Here is a 21,256-nt window from a genome sequence, read left to right as displayed (position 1 = left end):
GCCTGGATAAGACACAGGAGAGGACCTCTTCCCCACTGCGCTGGAGATGTCAGAACCCACAGCTCACAACATCTGAAATACCCACAGGAAAAATTAAATTGCAGATTATTCAACTTCCTTCCAGTGGGAAACTCAAGGGGGGAAAAAAAAGCTATATGCATGTCTTAATTTATGCAGAGGTGAAACCACTCAGTAGTTAGAGAGATTTTTGAAGGAGGAATTAAAACAAAATTATCTTTTATGAGGGAGGAGAGATATGCCAGGAGTATAAGCCAACTTCTCAACTATCACCGGGTCTCGTCTCCCAAATTCCTCAAGACAGTTCATTCAGAAATCCCAGCACTGCATTTCCCTGCTAAGATACCATATACAGAGAACATATTTTTAAAAACTGCTTTACTACATATGGCAAATATTCTGCTCCTATCTAGAGCTGTATGATCTTATGGCTAGATTCACAAGAGTGACTAAAATGCAACACTCCGCCCTTCAGTTTGTGGAGCTTTTTTCCTGCTTTCCTTTAAGGCAAAAGACATACTTTTCTTGTTTAAAAGTCTCCCATTAAAACTTGGAAATAAAACAGTTTGTCTGTTGTACTTCTTTGCTATATGTTGCCACACTCCGTTTGACAAGCAAATAGTCATAATACACTGCTTCACAGTTGTGACATACTGTAGCATTTTAATTTTCTACTTTCTAGATTTTAATCCATCGCAGCACATTCCATCACCCACACTGTGCAGTCACAGTAGATATTTCACCAGCCAACGAAGAACGAACACAAAGATATTTAGTAGAGACAAAAGCCCTACAGAAACGCCAGCAAGCTAAGGGGAAGGAATGCATGATAAATGAAGAATGCAACCACAGAGATAACTGGTAGGGGCAATGGGCTTTGTGCAGTTCCACTCAAAAGCTGAAAGCTGATTACTTCCGTGCAACAGACTGGGTAGAATAAGGCTACTATTTTAAAGCAACTAACATGCTTTTGCTAAATAACGGACCACTGTCAGAGCTCCTATCCCAGGACAGCAAAACTACCCTTACTGCAATTACTATTCTCCGATTGGAAGGTTAGTTAGCCAGATCTTCTACACTTAATTGACATCAAACCCCAGCTCACTTCTGATGTTCAGAAATACTGCATTCCATGCATAAACAAATGTTAGGCATTTCCAGCAAAGAAATGCTTCTGCTACCAAAAAAACCCAAAACCCAAAACAAAAAAAAACCCCACCAACCCAAAAAAGTCCCACCACTCTATCTTTTCCCTGCAACAACACACCAGAATTGTTTCAAAAAAACACATCAAAAAGGTATGTCAGAAAACCGAACTAACCAGTATAGAACTGAAATCTATCCTCCTTTCAGCAGCTGTGATGAACACCTAAATTATCACTGGACTATTAAGTGCTGAGGGTTAAGCCTGTGACCAAAGAGGACACTGAGGGGTTCTTGTTTTGCCCTTTTTTTCACCAATTGTTTAACTTTTATTAAGCCAGTCACTGGTATTCACATGCAGTATTTTACAATGCAGACTTTCATTCCAATCACAAATCCTGAAGATTTAGTTGTGTATCTCTAATGTGCTTGCACCAACTTAATTTTTTTTTAAAGCCTGTAGTGCATCCAAATGTGGGTAAATTTTCCAAGAACAACAAAATGGCGAATTGCCTATAAAGCTTCCAATCCCTGCCAAGACATATGACAGCATTACAATTTCCCTCAAAGAAAAAGTCACTCTAATATGAAAAAAACATGAGGCAAAAGCATTGAACTTTTTTTAACCCTTGTTGTGAGAGATGTAAAAAAACTGGCAAAATAGACAAAGTTAAAAAGAACTAAGAAAAATCCTAAAAAAAATATTAAAAACTAAGGTTTTCAAAGTTAATTATACAGTCTTTCAAGTGTCAGTCAATTTTAGTAAGAGAATGTTTTATCAGCACAAATTAAAATAATCATAAGTGCATAAAATTACTGTGTTCGATTCATCATCCATACCTACACTACTGTCCTGAGTATGTGGCATATAGTTTGAAAACACTGAGGTTAAAGGAAGACCTGCTAAAATCTACTAGTAGAAAGAATTTTTAAAATAGTACTAAATAAGAATAGATTACTTTTACAAAGCCATGGAAAACACTGTAAGACTGACCTTCACAAAAGAAATAGTTACAATAAGCAATTACACTGAAGGACTTAGTGAAGAATTAATCTATTTTAAGGTAATTTAAAAAGGAAAATTATCAGAAGGGTTTTCTTTTTTTCAGTCTCAACATTTATTTTTATGTACCCTTTTGTTCACCTCTGAACATCTTCATTTATCTCACAGGAATTTCTGCATTCTTTCTTCACACTGAGTTTGCAGCTTCAGTATATTGAACTTCGAGCATAGGTTATGCAAAGCTCCGAATGTACTTTCATGACAATGACAGGGCCAGGCTGATACAAACCAAGTGTAAACTAAGAGACTGTTTATACTGAGCTTTGAGAAGAAGGGGAAGAAAATGTCAAACAGTTCAATTAAACTACTGCAATTTTTTGTTTATAGAAGTGTAGAACAGGGCTGACATTTAGCATTATCTCTGCAAACAAATGTAAGAATCTTATGATAAAGTCTTACGTTTACCTCAGTTTTTATTATCTGTGAACTACTCAATAGTAAGCAAATTAGTTTCCCCAAAGACAGTTCAAATAGGAGGCTGGTTCCAATCAAAAGAGTAAAAATTAAAAAACCAAATTTATCTTTAATTACCTTTTCTTGGCCTCTTCATATTGCCAGTTCAGTCTTACTTTGTCTACAAGTCTTGCTTTGTCATCGAATCCAAACTTTCGCAGAGTTGAAGAACAAGGAGAGAAGGGAAAAGAGAGGGAGAAATGAGATTTTAAAAACACTCTCACAATAAAGGAAGGGATAAATTAGTCTCCATTACTGGACTCATTAAAAAATCTCAATGCTTTAAGTAATAACATAATCAAAATCAATTTTATGCTTTAGAAATACAAAACTGGTTTATTGCTAAAATCACAAAAGATAAATGAGCCCTTTCAATACATCATGATTCTGGAAGTCAAGGATTAGCAAACAGAATCGCTTATGAATGGTCAAAGCTTTTCAACTTTATCCAAGCCTAAAATACAAACAGTATTTTTAATTCAAATATTTTATTACTTGATACAGCTATTGTACGGATAGCTTAATTAGAAGTAATTCAGATTACATTTCCTGTAGTGTAATATGTTATTCAGCACGTAGATCATTAGTGTGTTTTAAACACTATTACACAAACATCACCTGATCCTTGAACCAGTCATAGAATGTGCATTTATGCTACAGCTCCTACTGTATACAGTCCAGTTTCTACAGCAACTTCTCTCCATCTTATGGCATCAGCAGTTCCCCTCTTAAGAAGACTGCATACGATCTAACAGTTAAAACCCAAGTCCCTATTTAAGTGCACTGCTGCACCTCTAGACTTCTCATCTAATTGCTGCTTTTGCACTCTTCATCATCACACATGTAAAAAAATCCACCTCATTTTTACTCAGATTCCATTACCAATAATTCAGTAAAACAATTAACATAATTATGTAATGCCTTGGATAGCATTCAACGTGTGTTGTGAATGGGAAAACGCTGCTATGCTCTTTCTGGAATTCAATAATCACATCCACCACCAGTCCAAAAACTGACATCCCAAAGGCATCATCTACCTAACACATGGAAAGACAGCCTAGTGTTAGCTAAGTTTTCTTAGATGCTTTAGGAGTATATCTTCTTAAAAACACAGATTTCCTCCTCCGTAGGGCCCTCTGGAGACATCCAGCTTGCCAACTAGTCAGCAGTGAAAAGACAACAGAGGAGAAATGGGATGATAAAAGCCTACAATTAAAAAGTTACATAGTTCAGTAAAGATTTCTAACCAAATGTGGAGTAACATCCAAACTATAGTACTAACAAACTACAAACAGGCTGTCTTCTTGCTTTGTTGTCTGTCTCATCCACCGAGGCAAACGTTTTACTGCTCAAGAACAGCTGGGTTACCATAGTACTAGTGCAAGCCACATTTTTATTATTTGGAATACACAATTTCATTCACACAGAACTATTTCTAAGGGATGCTAGTATGTACTTTTCAAATACCATATTTAAAGGCACATTTGAGCATAAAGGTATGACAGACCAGATCAGAAGTTTTGTTAGTTTTTAGGAAAAATGAGACTCTAATACTTTCCTTGTCTCGTATAGAGGAAATGAACAGAGATCTATCCTACATCTTTGATGTGTACGAACAATGATGACAAGCACGACAAAAACAAGATTAAACAAAAAAAAACAACCACACCCAGAAAAGCAAAAACCAAGAAACCGTCCATCACTACTACCAGAATACTAACATCTCACGCTGTTGGACAACCAGGTCTCTACTGCAACTTCAAGCTGGGTAACGCATTTTCTTCCTTCCTGCATCATTACAAGTATCAGTAAGAACTGGTGATACGAAGAGAAGTGGTCTGTGGACACCTTAGGAAAAGCTGTTACTCAGAGATGAACCTACAGTCACCAAAGTGATGACGTGAGCAGTGCTCTGCTGGGCTGGCTGAGTCTGGGAGCTGGTTCTACCTGTCACTGACCTGCAAGCACATCGCTACACCCCTGTGCCAAGCTCAAGCAGCAGAACCACAAAGCCCACCACACTCATGAGCGCTACTCACACGCTCTGGAAACAATGAGCAAACACAACTCCCTCACCACCAATACTGATTTGGATTTTTCATTCTGCTACAGCCAACACCTCTTAATTAAAACAGGAAATAATAATGTATCACTATAGAACCAGCCTTCTTTCTACAGCAAACCTCTCGCATAGGAATGCATACCTCTCCAGTGATATCAGTCTGAGAACAAGCATCGCAGTGTTGTTGAGGTAAACAGGAGTCGCTGAGCGAACCAGAATTGTGCTGGAGATCCTGCAGGGAATCTGTAATACAACAGCTATTCCTGAATCCATCTGTTAACTTGGCCAGGCTCTACAGGAGAAGAGATTTTAAAAAAATTTAAAAAAAAGAATTAGAAAAAATTATTCTTGTTTTCTATTAATAAAATTATTATAAAGAAAAAATTCTATTTTAAAAATACGACAGGTAGCTCGGCTATAAAGAGCTATTTACAGAAAGTAAAACTCATTGTAGTGCTATTAACATGCAGAAGCTTTGCTTGGAAATAAACTTCTTTTAAAAGACGCACCTGATGCTAACCAGATTTTTATACTTATTTTAGATCTATGAATGTTTTAGCATTTGTATGGCTTACAGTTCTTTAAATCTAGCAGCTGTCAGCTTTCAGGTTAGCTGATAGGGAAGACAAACGTGATTCACCTGCCCTTTTGCCATCTTCTGCACAGGTTACATTCCTTAGCCACTACTGCTATCACATCCAACTTGATGAATACCTTGTATTGATTGTATTTTTATGACAGCTGATTTCACCCTTGTGCTCTCTTACCCAAGGTTCACATAGTTAAGATATATTTTACACTTTGGGTTAGGGAAGGAACATCTGCAAGATGTCTAGACAATGATAAAGACTGTGAGCGTAAAGCAGAAACCTCAAGCATTCTTTAAGGGGAAAGGGGTGTAACACAGAATCATATAAAATAATAACAATAACTTGTTTGACAATACAAGCTTGATTGGCAGGCTCTTAATATTCCCTTAAAAAGATAAAATTGTTAACATCTCTTAATTTCTGACTGTGCGTTCTCTCTTTTTCAGAAACTGAAGATAATTTAGTATCAACAACAAAACCACTGTGCAAGCTGTCATTTATGACAGGGACCCTAAGCATTATGCATCAAAAGAACATTAAAAAAAAAGACATTAAAAAATTAAATTCTGACCCCTCACCACAAGATAAAGGACAACCAAATAATGTGGAAAAAAAATTATCAGAAATTTTAAAAGCTGTATGAATTTACAAATCACAACATAATCAAAACATTTGGTTCTAAAAATGCACATAAAAGCTCTCAAAACTGCTTCTTCCAGTGTCTAAACTACAGAATCAGAGACAAATCTGAAGCACCACACTGAGAAAAGCCTGGCCCTCGGGAATCTCAGTGGCTCTGACAATTGGTGATTTGCAACAAGCCCCAGTTACTGTGCATATCCAATTACCAGGAGATTTCTCAGTCTTCGAAGTGCAGTTTAAAAAGAATAACACTGCCTTTTCTTACAACAAATTCAACTAATAGAGTCAAGAGGATGAATCTGTGTAACAGCAACTGGTTGCTGCTCACAGAAACAGCCAGACCACCTTGGAGATGAAGGCGTCCGGTTTCGGAGCCTAGGAAGCATCCGCAGGAATTGCAGCAGGCCTGAAACTACCCAGAAAAACATCTTTTTTCTGGTGGCCTCCATTTCCATCATATACAGTCCATCCCTTTGTTCCTATGATATACCAATTCCTCCCTCAGGCCTGCCTCCACGAGAGATGAAAAAGAGGGAAAACACGCCGGCTGACGCAGGACAAAGGAACGGGCGGGCTCCCCAGCCACAAGAGCGGGGTGCCTGCCCTCCTCCCTGCCGCCCCCCCTCTCACACACACTTTGTCTTCTTCCTGCTAGGGAAAGGCAGGGACAGACATAGGTACACGCCACGTGTGAGACAGCATGTGCTGTTCCCTCCCTGGTCTCCGTCTCCTGGTGCTACAGGGTCCAGGTGGGGCTGGGGTTTTGTGCTCAGCGCTGGCAGGGACAGAGGATAGTGCAGCGCGAAGCCAGACAGGACAGCCGTGGGACAAGGCTACCGCTATTTGCCTCCAGGAGCTCAATTTGTCCTGGGTCCCAAAAGAAAAGCAATTATTCTGCCATCTCCCAGCTGAACTGTGCCATCTTACTATGCAGGACAAAAAAAGTAGTTTCTTCTCAGTCCTGAGGCAGCAAAACTCAATTTCAAATTACATTGCCAAGAAGTCCCTACGTAGTGTTCCTTTATCCTCCAAGACTTGCTGCAAAACAAACTGCTCCACGACATGCCAAAAAGAAAATCACAGTGTCTTCCACTTTATGAAAATTGCAGACTCCTGTATAAATCTTTTCTTCAAAACTCACTGGAAATCATCCAGTCCTGTCAGTCTCCTGCTGTATGGAGGATATAGATGGATCTCTAATGGCTTTATAATATAGAAAAAATAATTTCAAATCATAGCTACACAAACAAACATCTAACATGGCCTCCTCACAGTAAAGCATGAGCCAGCCACATGAACAAAAACCGCGGATTCAGAAAGCCTGAGGTTTTTTGCCAAGAAGGCCAACGGGATCCTGGAGTGCATTAAGAGGAGTGTGGCCAGCAGGTTGAGGGAGGTTCTCCTCCTCCTCTCCTCTGCCCTAGTGAGGCCCCATCTGGAGTACTGTGTCCAGTTCTGGGCTCCTCAGTTCAAGAAAGATGAGGAACTACTGGAGAGAGTCCAGCGGAGGGCTACTAAGATGATGAGGGGACTGGAGCAGCTCTCCTGTGAGGAAAGGCTGACGGAGCTGGGCTTCTTTAGCCTGGAGAAGAGAAGGCTGAGAGGGGACCTTATAAATGTCTATAAATATCTGAAGGGTGGGTGTCAGGAGGATGGGGCCAGACTCTTTTCAGTGGTGCCCAGCAACAGCACAAGGGGCAACGGGCACAAACTGAAGCATAGGAAGCTCCATCTGAACACAAGGAACAACTTCTTCCCTCTGAGGGTGACGGAGCACTGGCACAGGCTGCCCAGGGAGGTTGTGGAGTCTCCTTCTCTGGAGATATTCAAGACCCGCCTGGACAAGGTCCTGTGCAGCCTGCTCTAGGTGACCCTGCTTTCGCCAGGGGCTTGGACTGAATGATCCCCAGAGGTCCCTTCCAACCCCTACTGTTCTGTGATTCTCCCAAATAAGCTATGTCCCATCAGGCACCTTTGGCTGACACGTATTATGTTACAGGCATTTGTAATACCAAAGATCCTGATGCCAGAACTTAAATCTAAACTCTTCCCTGTATTTCAGCCACTTTATGCACTCCTGGTGCACTCCTGACACCCCCCAGCATCTCCCTGGCAGGTCATTAAGGGCTGCCTGGCTGCTGGCCAGGCTTCCTATTTGGGCACAGTTACTACTGGATAATACTTACTAATTACATTGCATTTGGCAGGTGGCAATAACCTAGTGCCATCACCTTAACCTACATCTACTTGCATAGGTGACTACGCTCTACGGTAAGCTTCAGTCCTTCTACTTGGATGAGTGAAAGCACAGCCTCCAGCAATCCTAACGTGGAAAACTACAACCTGAGTTAGCATACTTTTAGATAGAAACTATTTACATAAAATGCTAGGAGTAATACCCTCCCCAGCTATATGGAAGAATCCATCTTTCATCTGGAGTTTATGGGTTGTTTATGGCAATCCCACAGAAACTGCCAGACCAGCCTATTGTGTGGACGTGAAGTTCGAGGCACACCAGCCCAGAACAACTCACCAAAGAGAGAAATGAGCACTTTTATTTCATCATTGATCTGTTGCTATCTGATTTGGGAGCTCTCTGCCATGTACAATTTCAGTGCAGTTTCTATCTAACCTATTTAGCCTACTTAACTGTGAAAGCAAAGCAAGGAAAAGAAGTAACAAAATTAAAAAAAAAAAAAAAACACAAAAAACCAAACTTCAATGCTTCCTAAGTATAAAGAACAACATTTTAAAAGCATATGTACTTACTGGAACAGAAACAAAAGTATAAAAGCAGAGGGGGAGACCCATGCTGCTTTCAGGAATCTAACGATGCACCTTGATTACTCAACCTTATATATAAAGTTTGCTTACTTTTTTGGAGCAGTGACACTGCATATTTGGTTTTATTTGTAACCACAGCACCCAGTTTAAATCTGACCAGCCTCTCCTTCCCTCCTCAGACCTTCTCTCCCACACAACTCAATGCAATTATCATATTTCTATGACAGCTACAATTTTCCAAGCACCTACACAAGACTGAGTCACTTCTGCTATGTTTAGTTCTGTTACTTATGCTGTCCAGACATAAATTAAGAAATAGTAAGAAATTGTCTATTTCCTTTCTCTGAAATAAATCCCCAGTTGTTTACACGATATTTTGAACTCTTCTATGAAGAGCTTTCAAAACGAAAAAATTTTCATAAGAAAGCTTGTCTTACCAACAATAACTTTAAAATGCAGCATTTTTGAGGACAAATCAATTTCAAAATTCATAGGAAATTAAAAATCAAATCTGAACTCATTAGGAAGATACTTAAAATACACTTGCACCTGTTCAACAAAGGTAAATAAATCCATAACAATAATCTTCAGCTATTTATAAAAAGGCATAACACAGAAAAATTCAGTGACAACAAAAATAATTTTAAATTTTTTTTGGTCAAAATTTAAAAAAATATCAGGCAGAAAGCTGGATGTTTTTGCAGAGCACAATAAGCTGGCAGAAATACAATTTTTACAACTGTAGAACTTGTAAACTATGGTATTTAATACCTTCTTACAATTGCGACAAAACATGCAGAACCGCTTTGCATTGTAGGCCTGTGTAGAACAACTATTTTCTAGATTCTCCTGGACTACATGCCTATTATCGGATGCTATCACAACAGATTGCCATTAATTACAAAAGTGATACCTCCTAGACTGATGTTTCCGGTATGTCACATAGACCCATGAAGAAGGATGGTAACGCTTTTAATGTTCACTTCTGTCTTGTGGAACCTCAACATTCTGGTGCTGCCAGCATTGCCCAATCCTTCATGCTAAGCATGATCCTAGACTTCTAACTCTCTCAACACTGTATTTAACTACAAGTGCACTTAAAGTTGGCTTAAAAGTTATTATTTTGAAGGCACCTCAATGTTTATGGCTGGATTTAGTGCTACTGAGGACTGAAAATGGGAAAAAGGGGTGGAAAAAAAGAAGTGGGGGAGTCAAAACAAGGCCAGTAGCTAAGCTGCTCCAAGATCTCACACGCAAGTCTTTAAATTACCAGTTAGTTTCCTAAAATTTGCGTCACTGTGTCCATGAAGAAGTGCCTTTCTAATATTTCTTGCTAGCCAGGCACATGGAAGACTGAGAATCACTTTAAAAACTGGCCAACAGAAAATATCAAATATGTTAAAAGTTGCCAAGGCAGAAACTTTTCACAGTGACTTAAGTGTTCTGTCTACTTGAACCAAGATTTGTGGTCCATCAGCTGACCTTTGGGTAATGCTTTGGAGACTGAATAATTGTACAACTATGGAAATTCATTATATGTAATTACAAGCTACCCATATCATTTAACCATAAAAAAAATATCAGTGAAACACTACTGCAGAGAAAACTGAAAGAAAATGTTTGAATGGCAATATTCATTTAGTATGGTTCCAAAACTTTAGGTAAAAAAAAGGTGTCTTTTTCCATATAGCAGTTTGAAGACTGGGTGAATTGTCCTTGTCACCCCTCTGTATCTGCAGCATATTTGGGGAAGTCTGCACTGAAGCCCTTGCAGTATTTGATCAAGCTCCCATCACGTTTATAATGCAGACGCACCAAGTAAGAGTTCGCAGCAGGATGCAGAATCCATTCAAGAGTTAGATTACTACTCAGGCATGTATCTCCCCTCAATTCTCATGCAACAATTCATAAGGCAATCCCAAGCTTGCATGGTTTCTGTATACATTGTGTTTAATCACACTCTTTGAGGGTTTTGCGAGAACATTTGCAATTAAGGCATGTCTTGGTATGGGTACTTAAGAGGAGAGTTTGAGGCAAAAAAAGAACAGTCAAACTGTGACACAGTGAGCCAGTTTTGTGAAAGGCTTATAAGAGGAAAAACATGGTAGACAAACTGGTAAACGTTTTAGCACATATATTCTCAGTCCTACTTCTCCATAGGTAATACAAACAGGCATTAAACAAAGATGAAAAACAAATACAGTAAAACCTCAAGATCTTTTTTTTAATGCTGTACAAGTACTCCATAGCAGTCTTTGATACAGTCAACAGCAATGGAAAGCTATATTCAATAAAGACATTGATCTAAATGTAAGGATGATACATTATTTAAGACAAAAATACGAAATGCACATCAAGTCTTACGTTCACAGTATATACAATGACTACTTACCTGTTTCAAGCTGCCTGCTATTGGCAGTTATCAAACAGAAAAATCAGATTAGGCTACCCCACTTCCTCAATTAAACTTGGTAAACCCAGTGCAAGCACAAAAAAAGAAAATAGAGGTAGGTTATTACCTTTTAGCAGCTATTTGCTCAGTAGCATATTATTTACCTGCATAAGGTCCTGCCTTTCTTTTTCACCTGTGCATATAGCTTTCTTTATGGTTCGAAGCTCACTCATTATAGCCTGTGCTTCATCCAGTCTATAATTTGTATGAGCACTTGACATCTTACGATCAATCCTGTTGAAAAGATTAAGACAAATTAAGAAACTTTCATATAATTACAAAGTGCATTGACGTTTTAAGGCCTCCTGTTGATTCATGTACCACTTTATTTCCAGGAAAAAAATGATACTCTACTTGGAACTAACACAGCACTCAGTGCCAAGCACACTCTACAGACAAGCAATGCAATTACCTACCCAGGTTCTGCAGAACCAACAAATTTCCTGGTTTTAGTGTCCCAATATGGAGCTTACTTACAGGCAATGTCTGTGGGCTACGTCACGCAACTAAAGTAAAATCTATCTAAAACTAACCTACATGGTAATAACTCAAAAGATAAAGATATTCTCAGTCTAGCTGTCACATTTTTCCATGCAGCACTACACGTTTGCAACATCGCTTCCAGGACTTCTGATTTTGTTTTCGAAGTTTCTAACAAAGGCTTTTCATTCTCTTGGGAAGAAATTTCTAATTCCTGAAATTTTATTGCAAATGCCTTCCTGCCATTATGGGCATATTTCTTTTCTAGAAGATATCATCATCCCGCACTAAGGAACGTTGCATGGGATCCCAGAAGATTTCAAATGCAAACTCAGCAAGGACCAAGAGTGCAACCCACTACATCAGGTTGAAGTACTACCAACGCTTCCATCTTGACATACAAATCTCTCATTTTCTCTTAAGTGGGATATTCACAGTCTGAGTTTTCAACTTTTTTTACAACAGTTCGCAACAGTAATATACAACAGATCAAGACACAGAAGCCTAGTCCAGTGTATCACCACGATAATTTGCTTTCATCTATAGAGAAAGAACAAGACCAGAGACTCTGCAGAACTCATCAGAAGAACCATTTGGTCTTGGATTTGTAACAAACAGCTATGGGATTTTAACAAGCTACCCACAGCAATTAGTGAAAATTGTGTTAAATTCATATTAAATATGAAAACCTCAATTTTCCTGTTAATCTAGCATAGAAAGAATGCATATAGAAAAAAGGTGGTCTGCGTAATGGTCCCTACACCAACACTAAGAAAGAACATCTCCAGGAGAAGGTGTCTCTGGTCAACAGAATTAAAGATAAAACATACATTGGTCATCATACAGGACATTAGTTTATAAAAAGATGTAGTAAGGTGTTGGGGTCAATGTAGCTTGAGAATTAGCATGACTAGGCCGCTTAAGCAAAACAGCATAACTGAACAGGCCGCTGGAAAAGACAGCTAAGAATAGCAATTGAGAAAGTTCTGATAGGGCACATGGTGTGGGTTAGCAAAAACAAGATGTGTTCAAGGACGTGGAGGCAGTCTGTTGCTACTGGCGTTAGTGCATAGTTACCAATCATAAGGGAATGTGGGGCGTGTGAACAGCGCGTGATTTATGTCTGTAGCCTATCCAAATAAGCGTAATCGCGTGTACAGATATGGAAAACGTATATAACCGCACAAGCAGAATAATAAAGGGACCCGACTGTGCACTGCATCAATGTGTATGAGAGTCGTTCCTATCCTAGTACGGATGCTGAAACTCGGCAGTAAGGAGAGGGTATGCTATACATACATGACAAGAATACTCAAACTCTATTTAAAATATTGGTAATACATACAAGTTTCAAGATAAGTATTATACTAAGCTAAGAGTGTCAACAACACCCACTCAGCATGTTCTGCCAGTTAAACAAAATAAGTGAAGTTCCACTTGCAGCAGATTACCTGCTTTAAAATTAAAATATTAAAATGAAAACATAAAATGGCTTCAATGAAAATCCCATGGTTTTACTGTGCAGTTCACAATGTTTAGGAAAAAACACAGGTTGGGTTTCTACATTCTTGGTTTGTTTTTTTCTGACAGTTCCTGCTTTTGGAGACAATACAAAATAAGTCTGAACTTCAGCTTTCTACCTAAACACAATTTTGCCCATGTTGCTTAAGAAAATATATAAGCCTTTATGATTTTTGGTTCTAGAACCAGAAAAGATTTAAATGTCATGTGGATTAAAGTTGGGCTTTTTGTTTACTTGGCTGTGTTTGCCTTTTAACATGTTTATTTGGGTCTTCACTAATTTTTACCTAAATTCCTGAAAAGATCACATAAAACCATGGTAGAAAAACTGATCCAATTCACTAAGTGTTTCATGAAAAAGATAACATGGGTTTATCTGAAGTTTACACTAATGTTAAGAACACTGACTCTATATCTGAATCTTACATTAATGTTAAGCACACAGATTCCACCCCAATATTAGGCCAGAAAATGCCTCCTACATAACTGCTCATTATACTGTTTGCCAGGTTCAAGGTGGCATTTCAGGAAATTATTTAATTTCAACCAGATTTTTGCCCAGTTACCCACATATTCGTGTTCCTGGACGTCAGTTTGGAGGCCAATTTATGAATTGGTATTTATTTAAGGAAAGAATCAGAAAAGTTTCTACTGCCAGAAATATCTGAGCTTAAATCAGTATTGCTGTCAACCCAAACTGACTTAAGCATCTTACGAAACTACCAGTTATTTATTGTCTGTTCATTTTTTTCCTCCTCCTCTCACAAAGCTCTAGATTTGTAAGCCACAAAGTTAACGGGAATCTTCCATTTTATTAATGGAAAACACCATGATACAAATACAGGTTAGACCTTTGTATGAATAGAAAACTATGAATAAAGTATACATTTTCTGAGGAAGATGTTTCCAGGACACACAGAATATTAATACACTTGCAACAGCTTCAGCCCTATAGGGCAGTTTCCGTGCTCCTCTGTTTTCTTACATGTGCTTCCAAACACGCAAGACTCCCCCACCCTCACCAAAGCACAGGTCTGTAATTGAGTTAAAATCAAATTTTATAGCTTTTGTCGGGTCTCATATCCTCTAAGCAAGTCTGTAACTACAAATTTTTTAGTCAGTCCTAATTCCCCGTCTCTCCCAACTTCTCTCAGTGTTCCCTCCGCTCTCGCGGCCAACTGGCCAAGTTTTCATTTCCTTTGTTGCTAAATGCCTTCTTCCTCCAAAATTCCTGCCGGCAAGCAGAAGGGCCACTGAAAACACAGAGGAGGAGGAACTGCTCCTCGTTGTCATTCCCTGCTGCCTGCCAGCTCAGAGGAAGGGATCCCTTCAAGGAAAGGCTCATCTTTAACCCTGTAACTTCGGACCGCGGCAGGACCAGCCGCACCTCGGGGCCAAGGTGCCTGGGGAGGCCAGGGAACACTGAAAGCTGTTGCGCAGGGTGGGATCTTTGCAGGCTTTACGCAGTGAGCTCCACAAAGTCTCTGGTGGGCAAAGGCAGACTGTGGTGGTGCCCAAAGGCTTATCGCAAAATTGCCAAATTTGGATGAAACTGTAGAAAATACAGCCCTAACAAAAAGCTGTGGCACTACGAAATTGGAAATTCTGACCGTATTAGAGTTGTAGAGCTACTAAAAAAAATCCTCAATCCTCTCTCCCCCTACAAAATCCCACTTTTCTCCAGTTGTTTTGTGGTGGTTTTTTTTTTATTCTCCTCAAAGATGGCTAAGCTATTTTACTAAAATTAAAAAGAACAGAAAACAAAACACAGTCCAAGGTAGACACTGTACATGGAAAATGTCAATGCAAGAGATTTGCATTTAACAAAGGCATCTGAATCGGACAGCAACATAAAATGATGGAAATACTGAGCAACCTAACCACCCTCACCATAAAATTTTGAGCGCTATATCCAGCAGAGGCTGAACAGGGAGCTGCATGGCAGTGGGTTCCGATACCTGCTCACAATGCCGTCCTGGTCAGACTTTCAAAGCAAACATTCAGCCAGATGTAAAGACCAAAGTATGACAGCTCCTAACATTGTTCTTGGCTTGTACTTGAAACACAGCAAAGAACATGGCTTTCAAACAGCTGAACAGGATGCATGCCATTCTAGTTTGGCATTTACTTGAAGATTTGACCAAGCACAAGAAGGAGCAGACAAATAATTTGGAAAAGGTAACAAAAAGGGAGAAGGTCTGACATGTAACAAACTTTTTTTTTTTTAAAAAAAAAGGGGTGGGGGGAGCACAAATCCCAGAATTTTTGTTTTAAAGAAGGAGCAATGAGCTTCATTTCAGACAGGACACTTACTTTTTGAATACGCAAAAAGCAAAATACTTCAGCTTTGATACTTGAGTTGAGTGACCCTTTTCTCCCAAATACAAGGGTTAGGGGAGAGATCACCCAGGTACTACTACCTAGAGCACAGTTAGGCTTTTAGCCCGATTTGCCTGCTGACTACATGAGGAGGCTAGAGAAACTTCCCTCTTCAGTGGCTGGACAGTACAGGTACTCTCCAGATTGGCTCAGTTCATACTAGAAGCAAAATACTCAAACAGAGCACACTTCTTACCAGAAAGGCAATTAAAAAATCACTTCAAAACACAACACAAAACCAAACCCACAAGCCTCTGGTTCACAAGCAAAGAGGTCACTGCAGAGAGCAGAGTTTAGCAAGGCACAAACACTGACAGAAATTCACTGCAATCCCAGATAACACACGGGCAAAATGTTCTCCCCAGCTTCAGCAAGCAACAACAAATGCCACCCAGTGCACCAACGGGAGAGAGACTGACTGTAGCAACAGCAGCAATGAGCAGCACCAAAGCACTGAGCTGTCATGCTTGAACTTTTAAACTAGGTGATTAGAGTGACCACTGACTATTCAGATCTGCTTTAAAATCATTCCTCTCCTGAATTCTCTCCTATATCCCCATCCTGGAGTATGTGCAACTTCACTTGGGCTAAAGTCCAGGACTAACATTTGCATTCTTTATCATGCACAGAGTTTACTTTTCAAAAAGTTGCACTAATTTGCTAGATTATCTTAAATGAATTATATTAATTAAAACAATCTTAAGTTTCAAACGGCCTTCAAATACTTTCATCATCCTAGTCAAGTGGTTAGTCCTTTTATAAAACAATGGAACCTATACCCTTAAAATAACCCATTAACCAAGACAAGGTAAACGAATAAAGACAGTAGAAAAGACAAGGCAGTTCTTCTTCACTTAAAGAAAATATGATTATGAATCTTAAGATAAAATTGCTTTTGTTCTGTCACTGTTTACATATCTAGGCCACCATTCTAAAACGCTGACTATGCTTAAAATACTACTGAGAATATTTGCTGGTTCCATATACTGAGTGCTTTATTTTACTAATTTTCAGTTAATATCATGCATTAACAATTCCCTGTTGTAACTACTTGCATATGTTTCACATAGTCAATAAAAATATACTTAGGCCTGAAAATTATTACATTGTATCTGCCCATGAAGGATTTTGGCTTAACAAGTTTTCTTCTCTGAAGCTTTTAAACTGCATGATAAAACAAAAAGAACCTTGTAAGCTTAAAAAAAAAAAACCAACCACCATTATGAAGTGCATGGGCTACTCCCTTTCCTTTAAAAGTAAAATCAGAGTATCTCCCTTTATATTGTCTCGATAACATAATGCCAATCAAAATCAAAGTTGGAAAAGAAGTAACCTAACTGCTCCAGGATCTCTAGAACTTTGCCAGGATTCCTGAAGCAAAAGTGTGCACCCATGCCTTGTAGCACCAACGCGATAAATCCAAAGCTTCAAAATATTTCCACGGATACTGCGCTTACGCTGCGAAACACACTAAACGTGCAACAGTTCCAATGTTTTTGGGAAGTGCCCGCATTAGGCAGTTTGTTCATATGCATGCTGGAAAAAAGGCCAAGATTTCTAAATGCATGGCCACACGTCCAAGGCAAATCCAAGAGCTGTTCAACATATGGTCCAGCCTCTGGCCTTGTTGAACAGATGTGGAAGTCGCAACAACCTGTGTTTACCTGCCATCTTTTCCATGGCCTGGCAACCTCTCTCCCTATCCCACTGGGCACCCTGCATATCTGCTACGTGCGTAGGTGACTAAGCAGCACACAGATGGAAGTCACTCAGTTCCCATCTGATGGCCTGCAGGAAGAGCAGCAGGGAGAGGGTCACCACAACAGTTCACAACCTTTGCCACCGCTGAGCACAAAGCAAATGGAGCACAGGCTGCCTAATAACCCTGGGAGCAGCGGCAAACTGCCCCAAGCTACCTTTCCTCACAGGGAGCAGACAAGGAGTCACGTTTACACGCAACTCTTTCTGCACACATGGAACTAAATCCAAGGTCTCACAGACCATCACATTTACAGTGCGCACACAGAAAGCAGCTACACTGTGCAGAACGGGACGGCCTGACTATCAGGCAGAAAGAGGCAGCAGTGTCGTGGTGTACAGCCTCCACCCGAGGAGAAGTACAGTGCACAGCCAGAAAGCCTCGGTACTGCTCACAGGAAAACTACTCCACTGCACAGTGCTTCTGGCTGTGCTCCAGGTGGTAGGCATCTCCAGAAAATGTTTGGAAAATATTTTAAAAACCTAATCGCAGCTCAACAACATTTCCAGGAAGAGTTAAAGAACAGGGCCTATAAAACTGTTTTTGCGTGTGGATCTATGAAATCATCCTTCCAACCAATTCTGTCCAACCCTGCTTCCATCATTTCACGCTGTTCTCACCCTGCATCACTATCATAGTAGAAACTCTGAAGCAAAGCAACTAAGAGATTTCAATTTTATTTTTTTTTGGCAACAGTTTTCTAAGAAATTCATTCCAAGGCAAATAAAGTAAAGAGAAAAAAATCCTCCCACAAACTCTTAACTTACTCTTGCAGAGTTTCCACTCCTTTTTCCTTATATTGCAGCTCCTGCTTCATCTGTGCCAATTCTCGTTTTAACCTAGAAAGCTGAATATAACAAAATAATTTAAAGTAGTAACATGTAACAGAGCCTTTCATCATAACAACAATTGGTTTTCAAATACAAAATCTTAAGTTACTTCAAAAAATTGGAAGTGATAACCTAAGGTCTCTTCTTTTTTTGCTTTAAAATTTGCATTACAATAACAGAAGAATTTCTGAAATACCATAAGACCCAATCAAACAGCAGTCACAACATTCAGCTTTCAACGTATTGATTTCCTCAACTGTTCTATTGGTTTTCTATTTCCAGTAGTTTACACTAACAGCTAGCAAGTTTCAATTCATATGATTTTTCTTCTTCCCTTGTAGCAGACAGACACCTCTCAACTGCCTACATCTCTTTAGTCAACTTAAAAAAAGACTGAACATTCAATGCTGTTAATTTTTCAATCTGGGAAAACAAAATCACTGGCAACAGAACTGGCTTCTCTCCCAGAAAAGGCAGCACGATTTTCTACAGTTATTTCCATAGTGTCCTGCCGTCTCAAGCCCCCCATCAATTACCTTGATCCAACTAGCGCACATACAAAGCTGCAATTGTTTTAATAAACATATTTTTGTGGTTTTATGGAAACAGTTACCTGCATAGGTTAAGCACACCTTTAGAAGAGTGCTGTCAGCACCGAGAATGATCTGCAAAGAAATAGCTTCTTGCCCTCCAAAGCTGGTAGATACCTGAGAGCAATGGTGGGAGGTAGGTTCAAGGGACCACAGACAAGTGCGGGGAATGGTGGTGTTACAGTGTGTGGTGGCGAGGCGTAAGTCTGAACTGAGAGCCCAAAGACGGGCAGGGATGGAAGAGAAAAGCTCTTTTCTCAAGCTAACCAACTTGGTACTTTTTCTAAAATTTATCCAGAGCGCTCTTAATTTTCACATGTATGTCAATAAATGACAAACAAAATAAATGACAAAACTATTACTAAAAAAAAAAGAGTAAAAAAGAGTAAAAGATAATTCCTACACACCCATGCATAGGTTAATTTTGTCAGCTCTATTCCAAGAGTGAGGGGCTTCACAGCAGTTCTGGAGACGCAAACCAGGACTGCCAGAGTACCGCTATCCTGCGTGGTCCTCCCTTCCCCAGGTGCTCTTGCCCCTTCCTCAAAACTCATCACACCAGTCCCCAAAAAATGCCTATACCCTCACCAACTCTTTCAACACTCACTAAAAGTAAAAACGGAAAAGTGCATCAGGTACACAAACACTTTACATATTTTATTTTATTACCTGAAACAACTCAATGCCTATGCACACATTCAGTTAAAAAGGATATCCTATGCACTTAGGAGATTTTTTTAAGATGCAGGAACAGAGAGAAATAGTCATAGAAGTGAAGACCTTGTTTATTTTCTTAAAATATTATTTAAACAAATACAGCTTATTTTCTTGTTTAGAATATGCTGATATTTAGAGTATGTAAAACAAGCAAACACTAGTCAGCACGTAGTAAACATATACAGATAGAATAAATGCCTTTGAAGGGTGGTGAACGGGATTTATTTTCAGAAGCACTCATGAAAAGTAGTCACTGCAACAAAAATGGAACACTATCCTGCAAAGAGAAGTATTTTTTATTTATTTTGTGAGCTGAGTGCCTGGCATGCTAAGTCTCATTTTATCCGTTACTAAAAAGAAACATACAACTTAGAAATATGTTCTAGAGATCAATATTATAAACTGCCTTTTCTAATTGTTTATGACTGCTATATGAATTTGCTTGAAACCAACATGCAGGCTTTAACTCTTCCCTAAAGTAGCATGGGACAAATTCAAGAAGTCAACTATTCTTCCTTCAGCAAAGACAGTACCAAAAGCATGATTCTAGTTTAAAAAAAAAAAAAAAAAAAAAAAAAAACACACCACCAAACAACAGAACGGCCTATCACTCTCAGAATGCTTTAACTCCCCTCCCCTCATAGAGAAGCTCTGGCCACATCAGCTAAGAAGTTCTACTTGGCCAACATGTCTACTGAATTGTGAACAGATTTCCAAATAAATGGCTAAATTGAGAGTTCAATGACATCCATGGAACTCCACTGAAAACGGGTAAATGGGAAAATACGAAGACTGTGGGTTTGAACTTCACTTAATCAAGGAAGAATTCAGCTGCAGAGCATTTACTACTTGTGGCAGTTCGCACAGGGAAAACAATTTCTGAAAGTCTGGCTGAGTTTGCCTCTGATATCCATGACAAAAATCTTTACATTTGTAACATGGAAAAAGCATTACTTTGCAAGTCACTCACAGTATAGACTCGCTTTAAGAGAACAATAGGCCAGAACAGAAAAGCATTTTTTAATATTATGTTTCCAATAATGCATGCAACACCCAGTGCGAATGCTAAGGTAAAACACATAGTCCCCCTCCCTTCCCCATGCTTAATTCATATTTTTACAAAATGAAAAAAGATTACTCACTCTGTCACGACGGCTGGCTATTTCTGCTTTAATCTGATATGGGTCATACTTGGTATTAGTCGAAAATCCAGAGAATGCTAAACAGATGGAAAACAGTATTTTACTTTTTTTAAATCTTCTTTAATACACTTGTTAAGATGTGGCACTATTTAACAGACCATTGCATTCATTCTCTGTGTTACAAGTCATCAGGTTTTAAAATATTCCTCTGTGTTACAGTACAACTGAAGAATTATCTTTAGCCTCCCTGATTTTTTTTTATCCTGAACAACAACAACAAAAACTGTATATAGCAGCACTGCATGTGTGTTGCCTAAAAGCAACTACCTTCCATGACAGGATGGTGGCATTTACTGATGCAAGTAATTTGTGTAACATTAACAATTGCTAATTGCTTTCTAGGTATGTTGACGTAACAGTATGATAGGGACTAAAGTAACAAAACTTTTGTCAGAACAAAATGCAATCAGCTACAGAGAGAAGTTGCCTCCTGAAGCAACAGTGTAGGCAACCGACACACAGATCAACCTCTGGCACACGATGAGCTCTTAACACTGCGTATCTGGAGTCAGGCAATGATTTCAAGCTGTGGCATTACAAGCTAAAGCCCAGACAGATGAAGTAAAGGTCC

At 39.2% G+C, this 21,256-nt stretch overlaps 1 protein-coding gene across 4 annotated transcripts in view; it reads right to left on the bottom strand.

Annotated features, from left to right (window-relative positions):
• The window catches only part of WWC3 (WWC family member 3), a 107,493-nt gene that overhangs the window by 37,878 nt on the left and 48,359 nt on the right, over positions 1-21,256 (bottom strand). For all 4 annotated transcript variants that reach the window (XM_075428286.1, XM_075428295.1, XM_075428304.1 and 1 more), the window contains exons 4-8: positions 20,626-20,702; positions 18,114-18,193; positions 11,312-11,441; positions 4,882-5,031; positions 2,756-2,829 (exon numbers count right to left, since the gene is read on the bottom strand). In XM_075428286.1, the coding sequence (XP_075284401.1) occupies positions 2,756-2,829; positions 4,882-5,031; positions 11,312-11,441; positions 18,114-18,193; positions 20,626-20,702 (511 nt within the window). The remainder of the gene's footprint in view (positions 1-2,755; positions 2,830-4,881; positions 5,032-11,311; positions 11,442-18,113; positions 18,194-20,625; positions 20,703-21,256) is intronic.

Source organism: Opisthocomus hoazin, chromosome 1 (assembly GCF_030867145.1).
Source record: "Opisthocomus hoazin isolate bOpiHoa1 chromosome 1, bOpiHoa1.hap1, whole genome shotgun sequence".
Lineage (NCBI taxonomy): Eukaryota > Metazoa > Chordata > Aves > Opisthocomiformes > Opisthocomidae > Opisthocomus > Opisthocomus hoazin.
This window is presented reverse-complemented; position numbering and strand designations above follow the sequence as displayed.